At 37.7% G+C, this 21,993-nt stretch overlaps 1 protein-coding gene across 2 annotated transcripts in view; it reads left to right on the top strand.

The window, feature by feature from the left end:
- Positions 1–21,993, top strand: part of WDR76 (WD repeat domain 76) — a 64,065-nt gene that overhangs the window by 6,769 nt on the left and 35,303 nt on the right. For both annotated transcript variants that reach the window (XM_047075174.1, XM_047075175.1), the window contains 5 exons: positions 4,285–4,377; positions 6,298–6,353; positions 18,894–19,020; positions 20,933–21,034; positions 21,132–21,175. In XM_047075174.1, coding sequence (XP_046931130.1) covers positions 4,285–4,377; positions 6,298–6,353; positions 18,894–19,020; positions 20,933–21,034; positions 21,132–21,175 — 422 coding nt within the window. The remainder of the gene's footprint in view (positions 1–4,284; positions 4,378–6,297; positions 6,354–18,893; positions 19,021–20,932; positions 21,035–21,131; positions 21,176–21,993) is intronic.

Genomic DNA, 21,993 nt, shown 5'->3' with positions numbered 1-21,993 from the left:
GAGAGAGAGGGAGGGAGGGGCAGCGAGACAGGGAGATAGAGGATCCAAAGCGGGCTTTGTGATGAGAGCAGAGAGCTTGACACAGGGCTTGAACTCACGAGCTGTGAGATCATGACCTGAGCTGAAGTCTGATGGTTAACCGACTGAGCCACCCAGGCACCCCTTGTATGAATTCTTAAAGTATTTTCTATATATAAGGTCATATTTTGGCAATAAAGATGGCTTTATTTTTTCCTTTTCAATCTGGATGTCTTTTATTATTGTTTTTTGCCAATTGTCTTGTCCTATTTGTCCTAGAATTTCCAGTACAGTGTTGAATAGAAGTAGCAAGAGCAGACATATTTTCTTAATCCTGAGGTTTAGGGGAAAAGCTTTCAGTCTTTCACCATTAAGTATGACGTTAGCTGTGAGAAACATCTATTTTCAAGAAACTTTTATCTCCAAGTGATTATAGATTCATAGCAATTTGCAGAAATAGTATGGAGAGGTATCATGTACACTTCACCCAGTTTTTCCCAATGTGTACATCTTATATAACTATATCACAATATCAAAACTAGGAAATTCACATTGGTACAAGGTGTGTGTATAGTTCTGTATCATTTTATCACATATTGTTAATACAACTATCACCATAATCAAGATATAGAACTATTCCATCTCCACAAAAATCTCCGTTAGGCTAATTTTTAAAATTATTTATTTATTTTAAGTAGGGTCCAGGCCCAATGTAGGGCTTGAACTCATGACCCTGAGATCAAGAGTTGCTTGTTCTACCAACTGAGCAAGCCAGCTGCCAGCAAGCCAGGCTATTTGTTTTTTTGTTTCCAGGCTTTTTTTTTTTTTTTTAATTTTTTACATTTATTTATTTTTGAGAGACATAGACAGAGCACATGTGGGTGAGGGGCAGAGAGAGGAGGCACAGAATCCGAAGCAGGCTCCAGGCTCTGAGCTGTCAGCACAGAGCCTGATGCAGGGCTCGAATTCATAAACCATGAGATCATGACCTGAGCTAAAGTCGGGCACTCAACTGACTGAGCCACCCAGGCGCCCCACCAGGCTATTTCTTTGTAGTTACGCCTGTAGCTCTCCCTCTCATCCTCCTTTGCCCCTGACAACTGCTAATTTGTTCTTCATATCTACAGTTTTGTCATTTTGAGAACAGTACATGAATAGGTTCATACATTGTTTGAATTTTTGGCATCAAGCATTTTTTTTTAAGTTTATTTATTTTGAGAGTGAGAGAAAGCATGAGCAGAGGAGGGGCAGAAAGAGGGGAGAGAGAATCACAAGCAGGCTCTGCATTACTAGTGTGGAGCCCAATATGGGGTTTGAACTCAGGAACTGAGAGACCATGATCTGAACTGAAGTCAGATACTTAACTAAGTGAGTCAACTAGGTGCCACAAGCTTTTAATCCAAGTTATTTCTTTGATTATTTTTTTTAAATAATTTTTTAAAGTTTATTTATTATGAGAAAGAGAGAATATGAGTAGGGGAGGGGCAGAGAGAGAAGGAGAGAGAGAGAATCCAAAGTGGGCCCTGCACTGCCAGCTTGGAGCCCAAAGTGGGGCTTGAACTCACGGACTGTGAGGTTGTGACCTGAACTGAAACAAAGAGTTGGTCACTTGATTGACTGAGCCACTCAGGCACCCCTGATTTTTTTTTAAGTTTATTTTGAAAGAGAGAGGGAGTGCACGTGAGTGGGGGAGGGGCAGAGTGAGAGGAGAGAGAGAGAATCCCAAGCAGGCCCAGTACTGCCAACATGGAGCCCGATGTGGGGCTCTAACTCATGAACCATGAAATCATGACCTGAGCCAAAGTTGGACACTTAACTGAGCCACTTAGGCACCCCACTTTTTAAACATAGCACCCCACTTTTTAAACATGGCATCCCTTGTTTTATGGATGCAATAACTTTTTTTTTTTAATGTTTATTTTGAGAGAGAGCGAGTGAGCAGGGAGGGGCAGAGAGAGAGAGAAAATCTCAAGCAGACTCTGGCACTGTCATTGCAGAGCCCAGTCTGGGGCCCGAGCCCACGAACCGTGAGATCATGACTTGAGCTTAAACCAAGAGTTGGATGCTAAACCAATTGAGGCACCCCGGTGCCCCAAGATGCAGTAACATCTTAAGTGTCTGAAGATAGTGGATTTTTTTTTTTTTTTAACTTCTTTTTCCTATAATATGTTTACTTCGAGTGCCCCTTTCCTAATGTTTTTTGATTGGTCTTCCTCTTACGTGTTGTAAGTTTTTGAGAGGTGGGTAATGGGTAAGAATAGTTTGAATTACACATACCACTTAAGAAAACTGATCATTTGTCTTAGTAAATTTTCTTCTGTGGTAAGTAGAATCATTTAAATGTGCTCCTTTGATTTCAGTGTGTAGCATTTTGAAATAGAATCTTAGCCTTTGATGATGATGATGGTGATGTTTTTCTCTGAAAGCAGTTGTAAAGGCAATGACAACATAACCTTTTACCTTTGCTGTCATTGTTATTTTGTGTGTATGAGGAAAATTTTTTATTTTGGTCCAAGTAATACATGTACATCCACATTTAAGTCTTATAATTCCACACATGTATACATGTACATGTGTATATATATATATATATATATATATATACACACACACACACAAAGATAATTCCATATGTACACACACAGATACTCAGAAACAAACCAAAACACCCAGCAGTTTTCTGCCACATACTTCTCTGTGATTGTTGCTGCCCAATAGCCAAATTGCATTTTCAGCCGTTTTAGTTTTTATTCCCTCCATGTTATCCATTGACTTAACATGGAAGATGAAGACTTGTTTCTTTCACACTATGCCTTATGCACATGTGCCTACCCACTCCTTTCCCTTCTCATCTCCTTATTAGGTACAGCCCAAGCTCTATCAGAGTTGTAGGAAGGAATTCTAATGGCTTCATATGTATATATATATTTTTCATGAAACATTTCCTGGGGCCCTTCATCTTTCTACTTCATTCTGGACAGTTTAACCCTTTTTTAGCCTTTCTTTTTACCATTTTCCTTTGAATTTCTTTTTTTTTAATTTTTTTTTTTTTTCAACGTTTATTTATTTTTGGGACAGAGAGAGACAGAGCATGAACGGGCGAGGGGCAGAGAGAGAGGGAGACACAGAATTGGAAACAGGCTCCAGGCTCCGAGCCATCAGCCCAGAGCCTGACGCGGGGCTCGAACTCCCAGACCGCGAGATCGTGACCTGGCTGAAGTCGGACGCTTAACCGACTGCGCCACCCAGGCGCCCCTCCTTTGAATTTCTTTTATCTCTCCTCTACTGGAACTTCTGCATCCTGGATTCTGTCTTGGGTCTTTCTTTTTTTAGAGTATTCTTCCATTTTGGTGAAATGCTGCTTATAGTAGCTTCCTGAGAAAAGGTGTATGAGAGGTAGTTTACATGTCTGAAAAAATCTTTATGCTGTACATTTGATTGATGGATTAATTGGATTTAGAATTGTAAGTTGAAAATAATTTTTCCTTAAAATTTTAAACACACTTTTCTATTGTCTTCCAGTTCCCCTCAATATTGGGAAGTTAGTGTCATTCTGATTCTTGTGTGATTTTTTTTCAAACTTTTTAAAATCTCACTTATCTCAAGTGTTAAGAAATTTTGTGATAATGTGTATAGACTTTGATCTTTTTTCATTTGTTGTGCTGCATACTCATTGGGCCCTTTTAATCTGGAAACACATGTCTTTAGTTTTGAGAAACTTTCTTATATCTCTAATAATTTTCTCTTTCATTTTTTCTGCTCGTCTTTTTTTACCTCTATAACTATTAGTTGGATATCAGAACTGCAAGCTTGATTTTTTTATTGTCTTTTCTTCCCATGTGTTTATCTCATTTGTTATTGTTCTTTTTTTCTAAATTTTCTTAATCCTTTCAGTGAATTTAAAATGTTCTGTTACTCAGTGTTTTCTTGTTTTGTTTAATAAAAAGTTAACTTTGAGTAATAGTACAATTAATGCCCAGTAGGAAATAATTTGCTATTAAGTTACACTACTTGACTTCTGATATATCACTTGTTATCTAATCGAGAAGCCATACAGATATCTTGTGATTATCCCAAATTCAAACTCTTACACTCAGTGTCCAATGCAGCAAAGATTATGTGCCATTTGGTATGATAGCATGAAATGAATAGAACAGGTACAGTTTGAAGGAAAGTATACATTTGAGAATTCAACACCTTGTTTTGTGAGGTGCTTTTGCTATGGATCATGCAAAGTAACAGAATTTTTTTGGTGTAATTTCATAGGATGAATTTTCAGGATTGTCACCGTATGAAAGGAAGAGACTGAAGAACATATCAGAAAATGCAAACTTTTTTGCTTCTCTTCAGTTGTCTGCGGTTTGTGTGGAATTTCTTTTTTTTTTATTTAAAAATTTTTTAATGTTTTATTTTATTTTTGAAAGAGAGAGACAGAGTGTGAGGAGGGGAGGGGCAGAGAAAGAGGGAGACACAGAATCTCAAGCAGGCTCCAGGCTCCAAGCTGTCAACACAGAGCCCGATGCAAGGCTCAAACTCACGAACTGGGAGATCATGACCTGAGCCTACCTAAGTCCGATGCTTAACCGACTGAGCCACCCAGGCCCTCTTGGAATTTCTAATTAAAAGCAAGATGCCATTCTTGCCAGTAGGTCAATAAAATACTGGTAGTATCAGGTTTCATAGTGTCAGATAAGGGAGGGTAAAATTAGGAGCAAGTTTTGCACTTAATAGGAAGTGGTTACCATATTTTATTGATTTTAAGACTTTTTAAAAAAAATTTAATGTTTTTGAAATTGGCATCTGGAAACTATTACTGGCAGCTCTCTCCCCTGCCCCACTGTTGTTGGTACATAAAATAATGGTGTCTTATGAGTGGTTGTCTTGGATTCAGAGGAACAGGGTATGTTCTGAGTGATTGCTTTACCTAAAGGATAAGGGAGATGTAGGAGGAATGAATTGAGGGATGTGTGGTATGGGAGTGAAAGGACAAGCTTTTTATTTTTATTTTTTTAAATCTTTAGCTTTAAGAACAGGTGGAAATATGCTTTGTATAGTGGGTTTCTTTTTTTAAGTTTTATTTATTTATTTATTTATTTATTTATTTATTTATTTATTTATTTTGAGAAAGAGGCGCAAGTAGGCGAGGGGCAGAGAGAGAGGTGAGAGAGAGAATCCCACAGAGCCCAACACGGGGCTTGATCCCATGAATGGTGCCATCATGACCTGGGCTGAAATCAAGAGCCAGGTGCTTGACCAACTGAGCCTCCCAGGTGCCCCAGTATACTGTGAGCTTTAAGGATAAATGGTCAAGATAATATGCTAATGTTTTATAATCATCATGACTAAAGGTATAATTTACATTATGTCTTCACACTAGGGGTAAAACTTTGGTGTATGAGAGAATAGCTCTTTATTATTATTATTTTTTAGTAAAAAAAATTTTTTTTAACAATTATTTATTTATTGAGACACAGAGACAGAGTGTGACCGGGGAGGGGCAGAGAGAGAGGGAGACACAGAATCTGAAGCAGGCTATAGGCTCTGAGCTGTCAGTGCAGAGCCCAATGTGGAGCTCAAACCCACAAACCATGAGATCATGATCTGAACCAGGAGATCATGATCTGAGCCGAAGTGGATGCTTAACCCACTGAGCCACCCAGGTGCCCTGAGAGTAGCTCTTTAGAAGGGTCTTTGGGAGGGCCTATGACATTTTCCTCCAAAAGATAGCAAGCTGTTAGCTTTATTAAATTATTATTTGAATTCTCTGACTACACATTCCCAAACATTTGGTATGTGTTTGTAAATTGAGGGAAGGGAGGGTGACTTAAAATAAGGGCCTAAATTGTTTAGTCATTAAAAGTTGAAAATTAATCAGAAACTTAGACACAGTATCTCTGATTTTGACTTTAGTTAACAGAAATTATGTTTTAATTTATAGAAGCATAACATCACTTTTCTGGAAAATATCAAAGTAGGATTGCCTATAGTAGAAGTTAAACCTTTTAATTTACAGTAGTATATTTGGTGAAATGTTTAATGTTTAATCATGTAAACTCATTAGCAACTTGGTCTAAGGTATTAGAATATCAGTACTTTAGACAGTATTATTTACTTGCCTTTATTATTAATAGTATATTTGTCTCCTGTCTTACCAAGAGCAGGTATCCTATCTTGAGAAACTTTATTTCCTGTATAGATCTTACTTTAGTGTCAATAAAGCAGCATACTTAATAACTTATAAGGTAGTATCTTTATATGTGTGTTTTGTGTATTTTGCAGTCAGCTGCAAGGCTCCGTGAAATGATAAAAAAGAGACAGCCTCCTGAATCCAAAAGGTAAAAGATTTGGTTTATAATGCCTACACCCTGATGTATTGTTGAGTTATTTATAATTTGAAAAAACAGTTACCATAGTAAAATAAGTAATAGATCAGAAACTATAATCTTAAAACTGTTGTTCCACATCTTCACAAGCATTTGGTAGTGTCATTGTTCTGGATTTTGGCTATTCTAATAGGTGTGTATTGGTATCTCGTTGTTTTAATTTGTTTTTCCCTGATGACATGTTGTAGAGCATCTTTTCATATACTTCTTGCTATCTATATATTACTTTGGTGAGCTGTATTTTATGATCTTTGACACCCCCCCTTTTTTTTTTTTTTTTTTTTTTTTTTAATTTTTTTTTTCAACGTTTATTTATTTTTGGGACAGAGAGAGACAGAGCATGAACGGGCAAGGGGCAGAGAGAGAGGGAGACACAGAATCGGAAACAGGCTCCAGGCTCTGAGCCATCAGCCCAGAGCCCGACGCGGGGCTCGAACTCACAGACCGCAAGATCGTGACCTGGCTGAAGTCGGACGCTTAACCGACTGCGCCACCCAGGCGCCCCCCCCCTTTTTTTTTTTTAACATTTATTCATTTTTGAGAGTGAGAGAGACAGAGCATGAGCGGGGGAGGGGCAGAGAGAGAGGGAGACACAGAATCCGAAGCAGGCTCCAGGCTCTGAGCTGTCAGCACAGGGCTCCCTGTGGGGCTTGAACTCACAGACTGTGAGATCATGACCTGAGCCGAAGTCAGACGCCCAACTGACTGAGCCACCCAGGCGCCCCTCTTTGGCCCATTTTCAATAGAGTTGTTTGTTTTTATTGATGAATTTGAGAGTTCTTTGCATATTTTGGATAACAGTCCTTTATCAGAAGTGTCTTTTGCAGGTATTTTCTCTGGCTTGTCTTCTCATTCTCTTGATGATGTCTTTTGCAGAGTGGAAGTTTTTAATTTTAATGAAGTTTACTTTATAATTTTTTCTTTCATGGATTGTGTCTTTGGTGTTATATCTAAAAAACCATTCCCATTCCCAGGGTCACCTAGGTTTTCTCCTGTTGTCTTCTACAAGTTTTATAGTTCTGTGTTTTACATTAGATTTGTAATCCATTTTGAGTTAATTGTGTGAAGGGTGTAAAGGTTGTGTCTAGATTCATTGTTTTGCATTTGGTTGTCCATTCGTTCTAGCACCATTTGTTGAAAAGACTATATTTTTGCTCCATTATCTTGCCTTTGCTCCTTTGTGTAAGATCAGTTGACTCCCTATTCTGTTCCATTGATTCGTATATTCTTCGTCAGTACCATACTGCCTTTAAACATTTTTTTTTAATGTTTATTTTTATTTTTGAGACAGAGGGAGACAGAGCATGAGTGGGGGAGGGGCATAGAGAGAGGGAAACACAGAATCAGAAGTAGGCTCCAAGCTCTGAGCTGTCAGCACAGAGCCCAACGCGGGGCATGAACCCACAAACCATGAGATTATGACCTTGAGCTGAAGTCGGATGCTTAACCGACTGACCTACCCAGGTGCCCCGGCATTCCAGGATTAAAAAAATTTTTTTTTATTTATTTTGGAGGGGGGGGTGAGGGTAGGGGCAGAGAGAGGAGAGAGAAAGAATCCAAGCAGGCTTCGTGCTGTCAGCACAGAGCCTGACTAGGGCTCTAACCCTCGAACCGTGAGATCACAACCTGAACCGAAATCAAGAGTCAGACACTTAACTGACTGAGCCACTCAGGCACCCCTAACTTGCTGGGATTTTGATTGAGATTGCATTGAATTTATAGATTAAGTTGGAAAGAACTGGCATTTTGACAATATTGAGTCTTTCATGGGATATCTCTCCATTTATTTAGTTCTTTGAGAGGTGTCTGGCTAGCTCAGTTGATAGAGCATATGACTGTTGATCTCAGGGTTGTGAGTTTGAGCCCTATATTGGGTGTGGAGCCTACTTAACATACAAAAATTATTTAGTTCTTTGATTTTGTTCATGAGAGTTTTGTAGTGTACTTCATATAGATCTTGGAAATATTTTTGTTTGATTGATTTATTTTATTAGATTTAAACCTAAGTATTTCATTGTATGGGTACTTATGTAAATGATATTCTATTTTTAACTTCAAATTTCATTTGTTTATTGCTGGTATATAAGAAAGAAATTAACTTTTATATATTAACCTTGTATTCTACCACCTTGCTATAATCACTTATGAAGTTCCAGGAGTTTTTTTTGTTCATTTTTTAGAATTTTCCACATAGACTATCATGTAGCAAATAGTATTTTTTTTTTTTTTTTTTTTACTTAATAGATTATTAGTTTATTATAAAAGGATATAACTTAGGACAGCTAAAGGAAATGCTGCATAGGGCAAGGCATGGGGAAATGGCAGGAAGCTTCCATGTCCTCTCAGAGTGTGGTACTCTCCCAGCACATCCATGTGTTCACCAACTTGGAAACTCCTTTTTTCTATAGAATTTTACCTTCAAAGTTTATTTATTCTGAGAGAGAGAGAGGGAGTGTGCATGCATTCATGAGCAGGGGAGGGGCAGAGAGAGAGAGGAAGAGAGAATCCCAAGCAGGCTCCACACCATTAGCACACAGCCTGACACAGGGCTCAAACCCATGAATGGTGAGATGGTGACCTGAGCCGAAATGGCTTAATTGACTGAGCCATCCAGGTGCCCCCAACTTTGAAACTCTTGAACAAATATGGTTTTATTTTTCTCTTCCAAATCTGCATTCCATTTATTTCCTTTTCTTGTCTTACTGCATTAGCTACAACTTCCAGCATAGTGTTGAAAAGGAAGGATAAAATAGTGTTGAAAAGGAATGGTAAAAGAGGACATCTGTGCCAGTACCTGACCTTGGTGGGAAAGCTTGTCATTTCTCACTATTTAAGTATGACATTAGCTGTAGGTTTTTTGTAGATACTCTATCGAGAAAGTTCCCTTCTACTGAGAGCTTTTTTTATCATTAATTAAAAAATGTGTTATATTTAGTGTTATATTTAGTCAAATGCATATTCTGCATTTGTTGATAGGATCATGTGATTTTGCTTTTTTAAAAAGCCTGTTGATGTGATGGATTGCATTGAATGATTTTAATTAGATTATGTTAATTGATTTTTGAGTGTTGAACTAGTCTTGCATACTTGAGATATATCCCATTTGGTTGTGGTGCAGAATACTTTTTATATGTTGTTGGTTTCAATTTACTAATTTTTTTGTGGGTTTTCCATCTGCTCATGAGGGATATTGGTCTGTATTTTTTGTTTTATAATATTGTCTTGGTTTTGGTATTAGGATAATGCTGGCCTCACAGAATGAAATAGGTAGAATTCTCTCTGCTTCTGTCCTCTATTTTTTTTAAGTTTTATTTATTTATTTTGAGCGAGAGAGTGCACACAAGGGAGGAGGGGCAGAGAGAAGGAGAGACAGAATACCAAGCAGGCTCCACTCTATCAGCACAGAGCCCAGTGTGGGTCTTGAACTCACGAACTGTGAGATCATGACCTGAACCTAGATTGTGAGTCAGACACTTAACTGACTGTGCCACCCAGGTGTCCCTCTCCATCTATCCTCTAAAAGAAATTATAGAGAATTGGTACAATTTCTTTCTTAAATGTTTGGTAGAATACATCAGTGAACCCATGTCCGCATTGTGCTTTCTGCTTTGGAAGGTTATTATTGATTTAAATTCTTTAATAATTTTGATTATCTATTTCTAATTCAGATTGTGAGTTTAGCAAATGTGTCTTTCAAGGAATTGTCCATTTCATCTAGGTTATCAAATATGTGGGCATAGAATTTTTCACATTATTTCTTCATTATCTTTTTAATGTCCATAGGATCTGTAGTGAGATACATCTTTCATTTCTGGTATTGGTAACTTTTTTTCTTAGTTAACTTTGCTAGAGGCTTATTGATTTTATTGGTCTTTTGAAAGAACTGGCTTTGGTTTTGTTGATACTTCCCCCCCCCCGATGATTTCCTGTTTTTAATTTTATTGATATGCTCAACTTTTATTATTTTCTTTTGCTTACTTTAGATTAATTTACTCTTTTTCTAGTTTCTTGAGTTGGAAACTTAGATTATTGAATTTTTGACCTTCTTTCCTAATATGTACATTCAGTGTTATAAATTTCCCTCTAAGCACTGCTTTCCCTGCATCCCACAAATTTTGTTAGATGGTGTTTTCATTTTCATTTAGTAAAAAGTGTTTTTTATGCTCTCTTGAGACTTCTTCTTTGACCTATGTGTTATTTAGAAGTGTGTTTACTCTCTATGTATTTTGGGATTTTCCAAGTATCCTTCTCTTACTGATTTCTAGTTTAATTACATGATATTCTGAGAGCAAATGTATGATTTTTTTCTTCTTTTTTAAAAAATGATTTCTATTAAATTTGTTAAGCTGTGTCTTATGGTCTAGAATGTAGTCTACCTTGGTGAATGTTCCATCTGAGCTTGAGAAAAATGTGTATTCTGTTTTTGAATGAACTAGTCTATAGATGTTGATTATGTCTAGGTGATGGATGGTGTGTTGAGTTCAACTATGCCCTTGCTGATTGGCTGCCTGCTAGATCTCTCCATTTCTGATAGGGGAGTGTTGAAGTTGCCAACAGCTAACATAGTAGAATTATCTATTTGTTTTTTTTTTTTTAAGTTTATTTATTTTGAAAAAAAGAGAGAGAGAGAGTGTGTGCATGCACACATGCAAGTGAAGGAGGGGCACAGAGAGAGGGTGAGAGAGAATCCCAAGCAGACTCCATGCTGTGAGCATGGAGGCTGAGCAGGGCTTTATCTCACAAATTGTGAGATCATGATCTGAGCCAAAACCAAGAGTCAGAAGATTAACTGACTGAGCCACCCAGGTGCCCCAAGTTACCTATTTCTTTTTGCAGTTCTGTTACATAGTTTGATACTCTGTTATTAGGTACATTATGTTTGTTAGCTTGGAATTTGACCCTTTTATCATTATGTAATGCCCTTCTTTATCCCTTTATAACTTTCTTTGCTTTATCCCTTTATAACTTTCTTTGCTTTGAAGTCTTCTCTGTCTGGGGGTACCCGGGTGGCTCAGATGGTTAAGCATCTGACTTGGGCTTAGGTCATGATCTTGTGGTTCATGTGTTCGAGCCCTCCATCAGGCTCTGCACTAACAGCTCAGAGCCTTCTTCAGATCCTCTTTCTCCCTCTCCCTCTGACCTCTGTGCATACTCTCTCTCTCAAAAATAAATAAACATAAAACAAAAAAAATTGGAGTCTGCTCTGTCTGAAATTAATGTAGCCACTCCTGCTTTTGATTTGTGTTAGCATGGTATATTTTTCTCCATTCATTAACTTTTATTTTATTTTATTTTTTAAATTTAAATCTAAGTTAGTTAACATATAGTGTAATAATTTCAGGAATATAATTTAGTAATTCATCACTTACATACATATAACACCCAGTGTTCACATCAAGTGCCCTCCTTAATGCCCATTGCCCATTTAGCCTATCCCCCCACCAACACCCCACCAGTAACCCTCAGTTCTCTGCGTTTAAGAGTCCATTATGGTTTGTCTCCATATCTGTTTTTATCTTATTTTTGCTTCCCTTCCCCTATGTTCATCTGTTGTGTTTCTCAAATTCCACTTATGAGTGAAATCATATGATACCTGTCTTTGATTTATTTCGCTTAGCATAATATACTCTAGTTCCATCCACATTGTTGCAGACGGTAAGATTTCATTCTTTTTGATCGCTGAGTAATATCCCATCATATCTATGTATGTATTTTGTGTGTGTAAACATTGGAGTGCATGTGCCCTTTCGAATCAGCGTTTTTGTATTCTTTGGACAAATACCTAGTAGTGCGATTGCTGGGTCATAGGGTAGTTCTATTTTTAATTTTTTGAGGAACCTCCATATTTTTTACCAGAGTGGCTGTGCCAGTTTGCATTCCCACCAGCAGTGCATAAGGGTTCCCCTTTCTCCCCATCCTTGTCAACATCTGTTGTTCCTGAGTTGTTAATTTCAGCCATTCTGACAGGTGTGAGGTGGTATCTCATTGTGGTGTTGATTTGTATTTCCCTGATGATGAGTGATGTTGAGCATCTTTTCATGTATCTGTTAGCCCTCTGGATGTCTTCTTTGGAAACATGTCTATTCATGTCTTTTGCCCATTTCTTCACTGGATTTTTTGTTTCTTGGGTGTTGAGTTTGATAGGTTCTTTATAGATTTTGGATACTAACCCTTTATCTGATATATCATTCTCCCATTCTGTCAGTTGCCTTTTAGTTTTGCTGATTGTTTCCTTTGCTATGCAGAAGCTTTTTATCTTGATGAGGTCCCAATAGTTAATTTTTGCTTTTGTTTCCCTTGCCTATGGAGACATGTCAAGTAAGAAGTTGTTGCAGCCTAGGCCAAAGAGGTTGTTGTTTGTTTTCTCCTCCAGGATTTTGATGGCTTCCTGTCTTACGTTTAGGTCTTTTATCCATTTTGAGTTTATTTTTGTGTATGGTGTAAGAAAGTGGTCCAGGTTCATTCTTCTGCCTGTCGCTGTCCAGTTTCCCCAACACGATTGGCTGAAGAGACTGTCTTTTTCCATTGGATATTCTTTCCTGCTTTGTCAAAGATTAGTTGGCCATACGTTTGTCCATTTCTGGGTTTTTTATTCCTTTTTTTTTTTTTTCCTGATGTTTTATTCATTTTCTATGAGAGAGATAGAGAGACAGAGTGCAAGTAGGGGAGGGGCAGAGAGACAGGGAGACACAGAATCCGAAGCAGGCTCCAGGCTCTGAGCTGTCAGCACAGAACCTGGTGCGGGACTCGAACTCACAAACTGTGAGATCATGACCTGAGCCGAAGTTGGACACCCAACCAACTGAGCCACCCCGGCACCCCTGAGTTTTCTGTTCTGTTCCATTGATCTATTTGTCTGTTTTTGTGCCAGTACCATACTGTCTTGATGATTACAGCTTTGTAATACAGCTTGAAGTCTGGAATTGTGATGCCTCCAGCTTTGGTTTTCTTTTTCTTTTTTTATTAAAAAATTTTTGAATGTTTTATTATTTATTTTTGAGAGAGAGAGGCAGAGGTATGAGTGGGGGAGCGGCAGAGAGAGGGAAACACAGAATCCGAAGCAGCTCCAGGTCTAGTTGTCAGCACAGACCCTGACGTGGGCCTTGAACTCACAAACCGCAAGATCATGACCTGAGCCAAAGCCGGACTCTCAACCGACTGAGCCACCCAGGTGCTCCTGGGGTTCTTTTTCAACATGGCTATTTGGGTTCTTTTCTGGTTCCATACAAATTTTAGAATTGTTTGTTCTAACTGTGAAGAATGCTGGTGTTATTTTGATAGGGATTGCTCCATTCCTTTACTTTTAATATTTATGTGTCTTTAAAGTGGGTTTCTTATAGACAACATAAGTTTGAGTATTGTGTTTGATCCACTCTGACAGTCTCTTTTAATTGGTGCATTTAGACCTTGATGTTCAAAGTGAGTATTGATATATTTGGATTAATATCTATCATATTTGTTAATGTTTACTACTTATTGCCCTTGTTTTTTTCCCCCTATTTTTGTCTCCACTATTTTTCTGCCTTTTATGGTTTTAATTGAACGTTTTGCATGATGGCATCTTCTCTTGTTTCTTAGTGTATCAGTTACAATTTTTTTTACTGTTTTTTTTGTTAGTGATTGCCCTGGAGTTTACAGTATAATCTACAACTAATTCACTTCCATTAGAAATTTTTATTTTATTTTATATATAGAGAGAGTGGGGCAAAAGTGGGGGGGGGGAAGAGAGAGAAAGAAAATCCCAAGCAGGCTCCACATTTATCACAGAGCCTAACACAGGGGTGCTTGATCCCACAACCCTGGGATCATGACCTGAGCTGAAATCAAGAGTCAGACACTCAACTGACTAAGCCACCCCGGCACCCCCCAAGTCCATTAAAAAAATTTTTTTTTTTAGTTTATTTATTCTGAGAGAGGGAGAGGGAGGGACAGAGTGAGGGAGAGGAGAATGAAAAGCAGGATCCACACTGACAGTGCATAGCCCGACTTGGGGCTTGAACTCGTGAACCGTGAGATCATGACCTGAGCCAAAATCAAGAGTTGGACCCTTAACTGAGTGAGCCACCCAGTTGCCCCAGCCACCCATTTTCAATTAACAGTATATCACTTCTTGGGGCGCCTGGGTGGCTCAGTCGGTTGGGCGTCCGACTTTGGCTCAGGTCACGATCTCACTGTCCGTGGGTTCGAGCCCCACATCGGGCTCTGTGCTGACTGCTCAGAGCCTGGAGCCTGTTTCGGATTCTGTGTCTCCCTCTCTCTCTGACCCTCCCCCGTTCATGCTCTGTCTCTCTCTGTCTCAAAAATAAATAAATGTTAAAAAAAAAATTAAAAAAAAAAACAGTATATCACTTCAGGGTGTGAGTGAGGTATAGTATGAGCACCTTATAATAACAAAATAATACTAATTCTTCCCTCTTGTCCCTTGTATCATTGCTGTCACTCATTTCACATGTATAAGCATACATAAGTATATATACATGTTGGTATACCAACACACAAGATATATACATAAGGGTACATAACTAAATACATTGTTGCTATTGTTATTTTGAGCTAGCTGTTACTAATTAAGAATGAGAAAAATAAAATTTTTTTTTTACCTTATTCATTCTTTGATGCTCCTTTTGGTGGATCTGATTTTCAGATCTGTTTTTCTTCTCTCTAAAGAAATTTTTTTTAATGTTTATGTTTTGTATTTGAGAGAGAGAGACAGAGTGCAAATGAGGGAGGGGCAGAGAGAGAAGGAGACGGAACCTGAACAGGTTCTAGGGTCCTAGCTGTCAGCACAGAGCCTGACGTGGGGTTTCAACTCATGACCAGTGAGATCATGACCTGAGCTGAAGTCAGATGCTTAACTGACTGAGCCACCCAGGTGCCTATAAAGAACTTTTTTAACCTTTTTTGTAAGGCATGTGTACTGGCAACAAATTCTCTTAATTTTTTTTAAAGTTTATTTATTTATTTATTTATTTATTTATTTATTTATTTATTTATTTATTTATTTATTTTGAGAAAGAGAGAGAGGGAGGAGGAGTGGGGGGAGGGAGGGAGAGGGAGAGACAATCCCAAAGTAGGCTCTGTGCTGTCAGTGCAGAGCCCAATGCAGGGCTCAATCTCACAAACCATGAGATCATGACCTGAGCCGAAATCAAGAGTCAGACACTTAACCGAGTGAGCCACCCAGGTGCCCCAGTTTTTTAAAAGTAAGCTCTATACCCAATGTGGGGCTTGAGCTCAATGTATTTATACCCTCAATGTGAAGCTTGAACTCATGACTCCAAGATCAAGAGTTGTATGCTCTACCCACTGAGATAGCCAGGTGCTCCTCTCAACACTTAAGATATTTTACTCTACTCTCTTGATTGCATAGTTTACTGGAGTATGGGTGTAGTTCTTATCTTTGGCTATAGGTAAGATGTTTTTTTCCTTCTGGCTTCTTTCAGGATTTTTTCTTTCTCTTTGATTTTCCATAGTTTGGAAATGAATTCCTTAGGTGTAGTTTTTGGGGGGCATTTATCTTGCTTGCTGTACTCTGAGCTTCCTGGATCTGTTACTTGATGTCTGACATTAATTTGGGGAATTCTCGGTTACTATTTTTTCAAATATCATCTGTTTTTCTCTATTTCTTATCCTTCTGGTATTCCCATTATGTGTATGTTGCACCTTTTGTAATTATCCCATAGTCCTTGGATATTCTGTTCAGTTTTTTTTTTCATTATTTTTTCTCCCTGCTTTTTAGTTTTGGAGGTTCCTGTTGAAATACCTCACGCTCAGAGATTCTTTCCTCAGCCATGTCTTGTCTACTAATGAGCTCATCAAAGGCACACTTCATTTCTTTTAGCGTTTTTGGTGTCTAGCATTTCTTTTGGTTCTTTCTTAGGATTTCCATCTCTCTTCTTACATTGCCTATGTTGCATGGTGTTTTTTTTTTTTTTTAATGTGTTAGAGCCCTTAGTATATCAATCATAGTTGTTTTAAATTCCTGTTCAGATAATTCCAACATTCCTGCCATATATGGTTCTGAAGCTTGCTCTATCTCTTTAAATTATGTTGTTTTTCATTGTGCCTTGTGATTTTTTCTTGATAGCTGGACATGATATGATGTATGAGGAAAAAGGAAGTTTGTAAATTGGTCATTAGTAATGTGTGAGAGGGGAGAGAGCATTCTATAGTCCTGTGATTAGGTCTCAGTCATTTAGCACACCTGTATCTCTTAACAGTGAACTTCACAAGTGTTTTAGTTTGTTTCCTCCCCCCACCCCACCTTGGTTGGGAGAGGATGCTAAAAGTGGGCAGGAGTTGGGTATTTCCTTTCTCTCAGGGTAGACTCTGATAATACTCTAGCAGGTTAGGCTCTGGTTAACTTGTTCTCCTAAGGGCAGGAGTATTTCAGAGTAGTTCTTTTTCCCTTCCCCCTCTGGGAAGCATGAGGAGATTTTTCTCATATTTACTGAAGACCTAGTCAAGCTCCTGGATGTAAATCTCTCAAAATAGTGGGGGTGGTCTCCCTTGAAGGTATTTTTTAAGACTGAATTTTTAAAGAATTGCTTCACAGTAAAATTGAGAGAAAGGTACAAAGATTTCCCATATATTCTTCTGTTCCCACACATGCATAAACTCTCCCATTATCAACATCATTCAGCAGAGTGGTACATTTGTTACCAAGGATGAATCTACACTGATACATTATAATTACCTAAAGTCCATTGTTTGTCTTACAATTCACTCATGGTTTTGTACATTGTATAGGTTTGTACAAATGTATAATGACATATCCATCTTTATAATACACACACACACACACACACACACACACACACATATCTTTTAAAGTTTATCCATTCATTCTGAGAGAAGGAGAGAGTCATGCAAGTGGGGAAGGGGCAGAGAGAGAGAATCCCAAGCAAGATCATGATATGCAAGATATGCAAGTTCAAACTCACGAACTGCAAGATCATGACCTGAGCCAAAGTCGGATGCTTAACTGACTGAGTCACACAGGTGCCCCAATATATAGAGTATTTTTACTACCTGTGTTCTCTTTATTCATCACCTTACCACCCTCAAATGTGGCAGTTACGAATCTTTTTGTCTCTGTAGTTTTGCCTTTAACAGAATGTGGTGTATTTGGGATCATACAGTATGTAGCCTTTCAAATTGACTTCTTTCTCTTAGTATTATGCAGTTAGTTTTCCTCCATGTCTTTGCATGGCTTGATAGTTCATTTCTTTTTTTGTGCTGAATAATATTCCATTGTCTGGATGTGTTGTCGTTTATTTGTTCAATTAGTGGAGAACATCTTGGCTGCTTCCCAGTTTTGACTGTTCTGAATAAAGCTTCTATAAAGACTCATGTGCAGGTTTTTTTTTTTTTTTTTTTTTTTTTTTTTACAATGTTTATTTATTTTTGGGACAGAGAGAGACAGAGCATGAACGGGGGAGGGGCAGAGAGAGAGGGAGACACAGAATCAGAAACAGGCTCCAGGCTCTGAGCCATCAGCCCAGAGCCCGACGCGGGGCTCGAACTCACGCACCGCGAGATCGTGACCTGGCTGAAGTCGGACGCTTAACCGACTGCGCCACCCAGGGGCCCCTCATGTGCAGGTTTTTGTCCACACTGAGCCCCCATCAATTGGGTAATTACAGTTCAGGTTTTCCTACCTTTGTACTGGTTCCCATTGTGGTTTCTGTTCTTGACTTTCTATTCCAGTAAGCCATGACTCCTTGTATTTCTCTCTCCAGTATTGAGGTCAGCAGTTTGTACTGTGTCCTTGCCTTGTAAGGAACCTAGAAGAGTTGTTGATTTTTTAATCTGTTCAGATTTTTACTTGAAAAGACAGAATGATGACTTTCAAGCTCCTGATATGTGGAACTTGAAACTGGAAGTTCTGAACTACTTTTTTAAAATGAAAAAATAGTGCATAAAAAAGCAGCGTATTTATATGATTTTAAAAAGTAAACTGTTTGGACGGAAATGCAATGAAACATTTAAATCTCTTTTCCATTTTAGACCTTAGTTTTTTGGCCTTCTCCCTAGAAGAAACCACTATTAATAGTTTCATGTATATTCTTCCATAGATAATCTTAGCATGTAAAAATGTATGTGTGTACATAACCTTTTTCTAAAAAAACAAATACGTTGAAGCATATTCAACATGTAGTGGACCTTGTTTTTGTTTCTTACATCTTAAGAGTTCATGTCATATCATCATGCAAAGAACTATTTCAATTTTCTTATGGTTGCATATTATTCTGTTAGAGATGTATGTTATAATTTATTTTAACACCTCTCACCTCCTCATGATGAACATCTATGATTTTATTTAAAAGCATGAAAAGTCATAAGTGCCCAGTTAAAGTCATTGTAGTCATGTGCATACATCCTTGTAATGTGTGAGTGTATCTGTGACATACATTCCTAAAAGTTACCCCCTTAATATTAGTAAGTACATATAACTGTTTTATAACTTGAGTTTTTTCCCCACTCCCTTAGAAAAATGCCTAAGAAGAGAGAAAATGGGACTGGATGTAGAAGGTCAATGAGATTACTAAAAGTAGATCCTTCAGGAGTGTCATTACCAGCAACCCCAACCCAGCCGACATTAATAGCAGATGAAAATGTAAGAAAGTGCAAAGACAATATGTTACTCAATAAAATAGTGAAAAATTTGAAGTGTTTGAAACTAGATTAAAAAGTCATTAACTTATGTTCAATTTTTACTTAATTTAAAAAATGTTTATTTATTTTGAGAGGGAGAGAGAGAGTGTGAGTGGGAAGGAGGCAGAGAGAGAGAATCCCAAGCCTACTTTCACTGTCAGAGCTGTCTGTGCAGAGCCTGATGTGGGGCTGGATCTCATGAACCGTGAGATCATGACCTGAGCCTAAATCAAGAGTCAGATACTTAACCAACCAGGTGCTCCCGTACTTCATTAATTTACTACTGCTGTTTATAGTTTAATGATTAAGATTTCAAAGTCATGAAAACTAGTTTGGATTCTATATTTCTGCAAGCTTACCTGCAGTGGAATTGTGGATAAATTACTTAACCTTTCTGAGCCCATTTCCCCATATTTAAAGTGGTAATAGTATAGAAACTTCAAAGGGGTGTTGAGGGGGTTAAGTGAAATAGTATCTGTAAAGTTTCTTCTGTTGTGTTAAGGGCTTAGTAAGTAATCAATAAATGGTAGTATTAATGTTATTAATAATAAATAATATGTTATAATAGTGATAGCCCTTTTCTGTGGTATAACTTTGTACTTTTAGTGAGTAGAAAGAGTTTTATTTACGAAGTTTATTGTCTAAATCAGATTATAATTATGTTTTTTATTCAAGAACACCTATGGTTTTTAATACTTTATATCTAAGTGCTTAATTCTAAATTGGAAGATAGCACTAATTAGACTGGTGCTTTGGGAGCTAATTGCAAATTAAGGTACTTGGGAAGAGTAGCTTTCCAATTTTCCTGAAGTTTCACTCATGATAAATGTATTTACATTGAACTCATTCCACACAGCTAAAGCAGAACTTTTGTGAAATGATACTTAAACTTGCTGCATGTGATGTATATTTTGTATTTTTGACTCTATTCTTTTGTCGTTCGTGAAAACATTGTTTTAACATATTGAAATGATTTCACCATCCATGGGTTACAACCTAGGATTTAAAAAAACACTGGCAGGGGCGCCTGGGTGGCTCAGTTGGTTAAGCATCCGACTTCGGCTCAGGTCATGATCTCATGGTCCGTGGGTTTGAGCCCCGCGTCAGGCTCTGTGCTGGCAGCTCAGAGCCTGGAGCCTGTTTCAGATTCTGTGTCTCCCTCTTTCTCTGACCCTCCCCTGTTCATGCTCTCTCTCTGTCTCAAAAATAAATAAATGTTAAAAAAATTAAAAAAAATAAATAAATAAAAATAAAAAAATAAAAAAAACACTGGCAGGGTGCCTGGGTGGCTCTGTTGGTTAAGGGTCCAACTCTTGGTTTCAGTTCAGGTCATGATCTCATGGTTTGTAGGATTGAACCCTGAATTGGGCTCTGCACTGACAGCGCAGTGCCTGCTTGGGATTCTCTCTCTCTCTCTCTCTCTCTCTCTCTGGACCTCCCCTCACGGGCACGCTTGAGTGTGCACGTTCTCTCTCTCTCTCTTTCAAAAATAAAGAAATAAACTTAAAAAAACCCACTGGCATAGAATAATAACTGAGTAACAAATTGAACTGTTCTGAACCAATTCCTGTCAACTCCTCTTTTGGCAGTGTAACTTTGGACAAGGTAACTTCTCTAAGTTTCATTATAATTTCTTTAAAATGTGGTATCTCATTCACTAGATTATTGTGAGTATTAAATGGGATAATATATATTATTAGCTTACAGGATACCTGGCAATCATTCATTGAACATTATTTTTGAATACTGTTGATGTGTCACCTATGTTGTTGGTATCAAAAGTAAAGTAGTGAAAAACATTCCAGGGCAGAGAAAGAGTCAATCAACCTTTTTATTTCTCATTTTATTCTTGATTTTCTTATTTTTTAAAACAGCCTTTGTTACCTCCTGGGCCTTTAGAAATGACTCCTGAAAATCGAGATGATGACAACGACCTGTTTAAAGGATTCCTACAGACTTGGGCAGAAGTGAGCAAGGTATCACTTGGGAGGGCTTATAGCTTTGAGAATTATCTGTTAAGGAAATTTCAGTATACATATTAACTTAGTACTTTGGTCTCTTTCATTGTTGCAGACAAGTATTAAGAATACTGAGAAGGAGTTATCTAGCATTAAAAAGTGAGTTGAAATGCCTTGTCTTTGTTTTATATTTTCTGAAATCTTTAAGTTATACAGACTACCATTACAGGAGGTTTTGAAAATGAGGTGGAAAAAATACCCATAATATTTCCACCTAACAACTGTTGTTTTTGTATGTTTCCTTTCAGGTATTGCCATATGTAATACCATTATGATATAAGCTTCATGAGTGCAGGGATTTTGTTTCAGTAACCAAAATGGTGCCTGGCACTTAATATGTATTCACTCATTGTTTAATAAATGAATGAATACACATACATTTTTAGTTTATTATGTTCTAATGTATATACACATTTATATTCTGCTTTTTCTTTAACATAGTTACATTTATTAAAGTCTTTAAATTTATTGATTAATTGCATATTATTTAGTAGGTGGCATTTACTTAACCTCTTCTTCCTCTCCTGATATTTAGAATTCTTTTTTTTTCTTTTTATTTAAAATTTATTTAATAAATATAGAGATAGACGGAGAGAGACAATCCCAAGCAGGCTCTGCACTGTCAGTGCAGAGCCTGATGTAGGGCTCAGTCTCATAAATAGTGAGATCATGACCTGAGCTGAAAGCAATAATTGGATGCTTAACCGACTGAGCCACCCAGGTGCCCCTGGAATTATTTTCAATTTAGTTTTGTGTGTTTAGTTGTGTATTTAGTTATATATGTGCTTGTGTTTAAATGTGATAGTGTGTTAGTTCTTTAGGGTAGATTCCAGAAGTGAGATTACTGAGTCAAATATGGACATACATTGCTGAATTGTTTTCTGAAATCTTTTTTTTCTTCTGAAAATTTTATGTGA

Source organism: Lynx rufus, unplaced genomic scaffold, assembly GCF_022079265.1.
Source record: "Lynx rufus isolate CCGP_SWC_20201006 ecotype Redwood Valley unplaced genomic scaffold, mLynRuf1.p SCAF_13, whole genome shotgun sequence".
NCBI lineage: Eukaryota > Metazoa > Chordata > Mammalia > Carnivora > Felidae > Lynx > Lynx rufus.
Note: the sequence above shows the minus strand (reverse complement) of the source record. Positions and strands in the feature narration are given on the sequence as shown.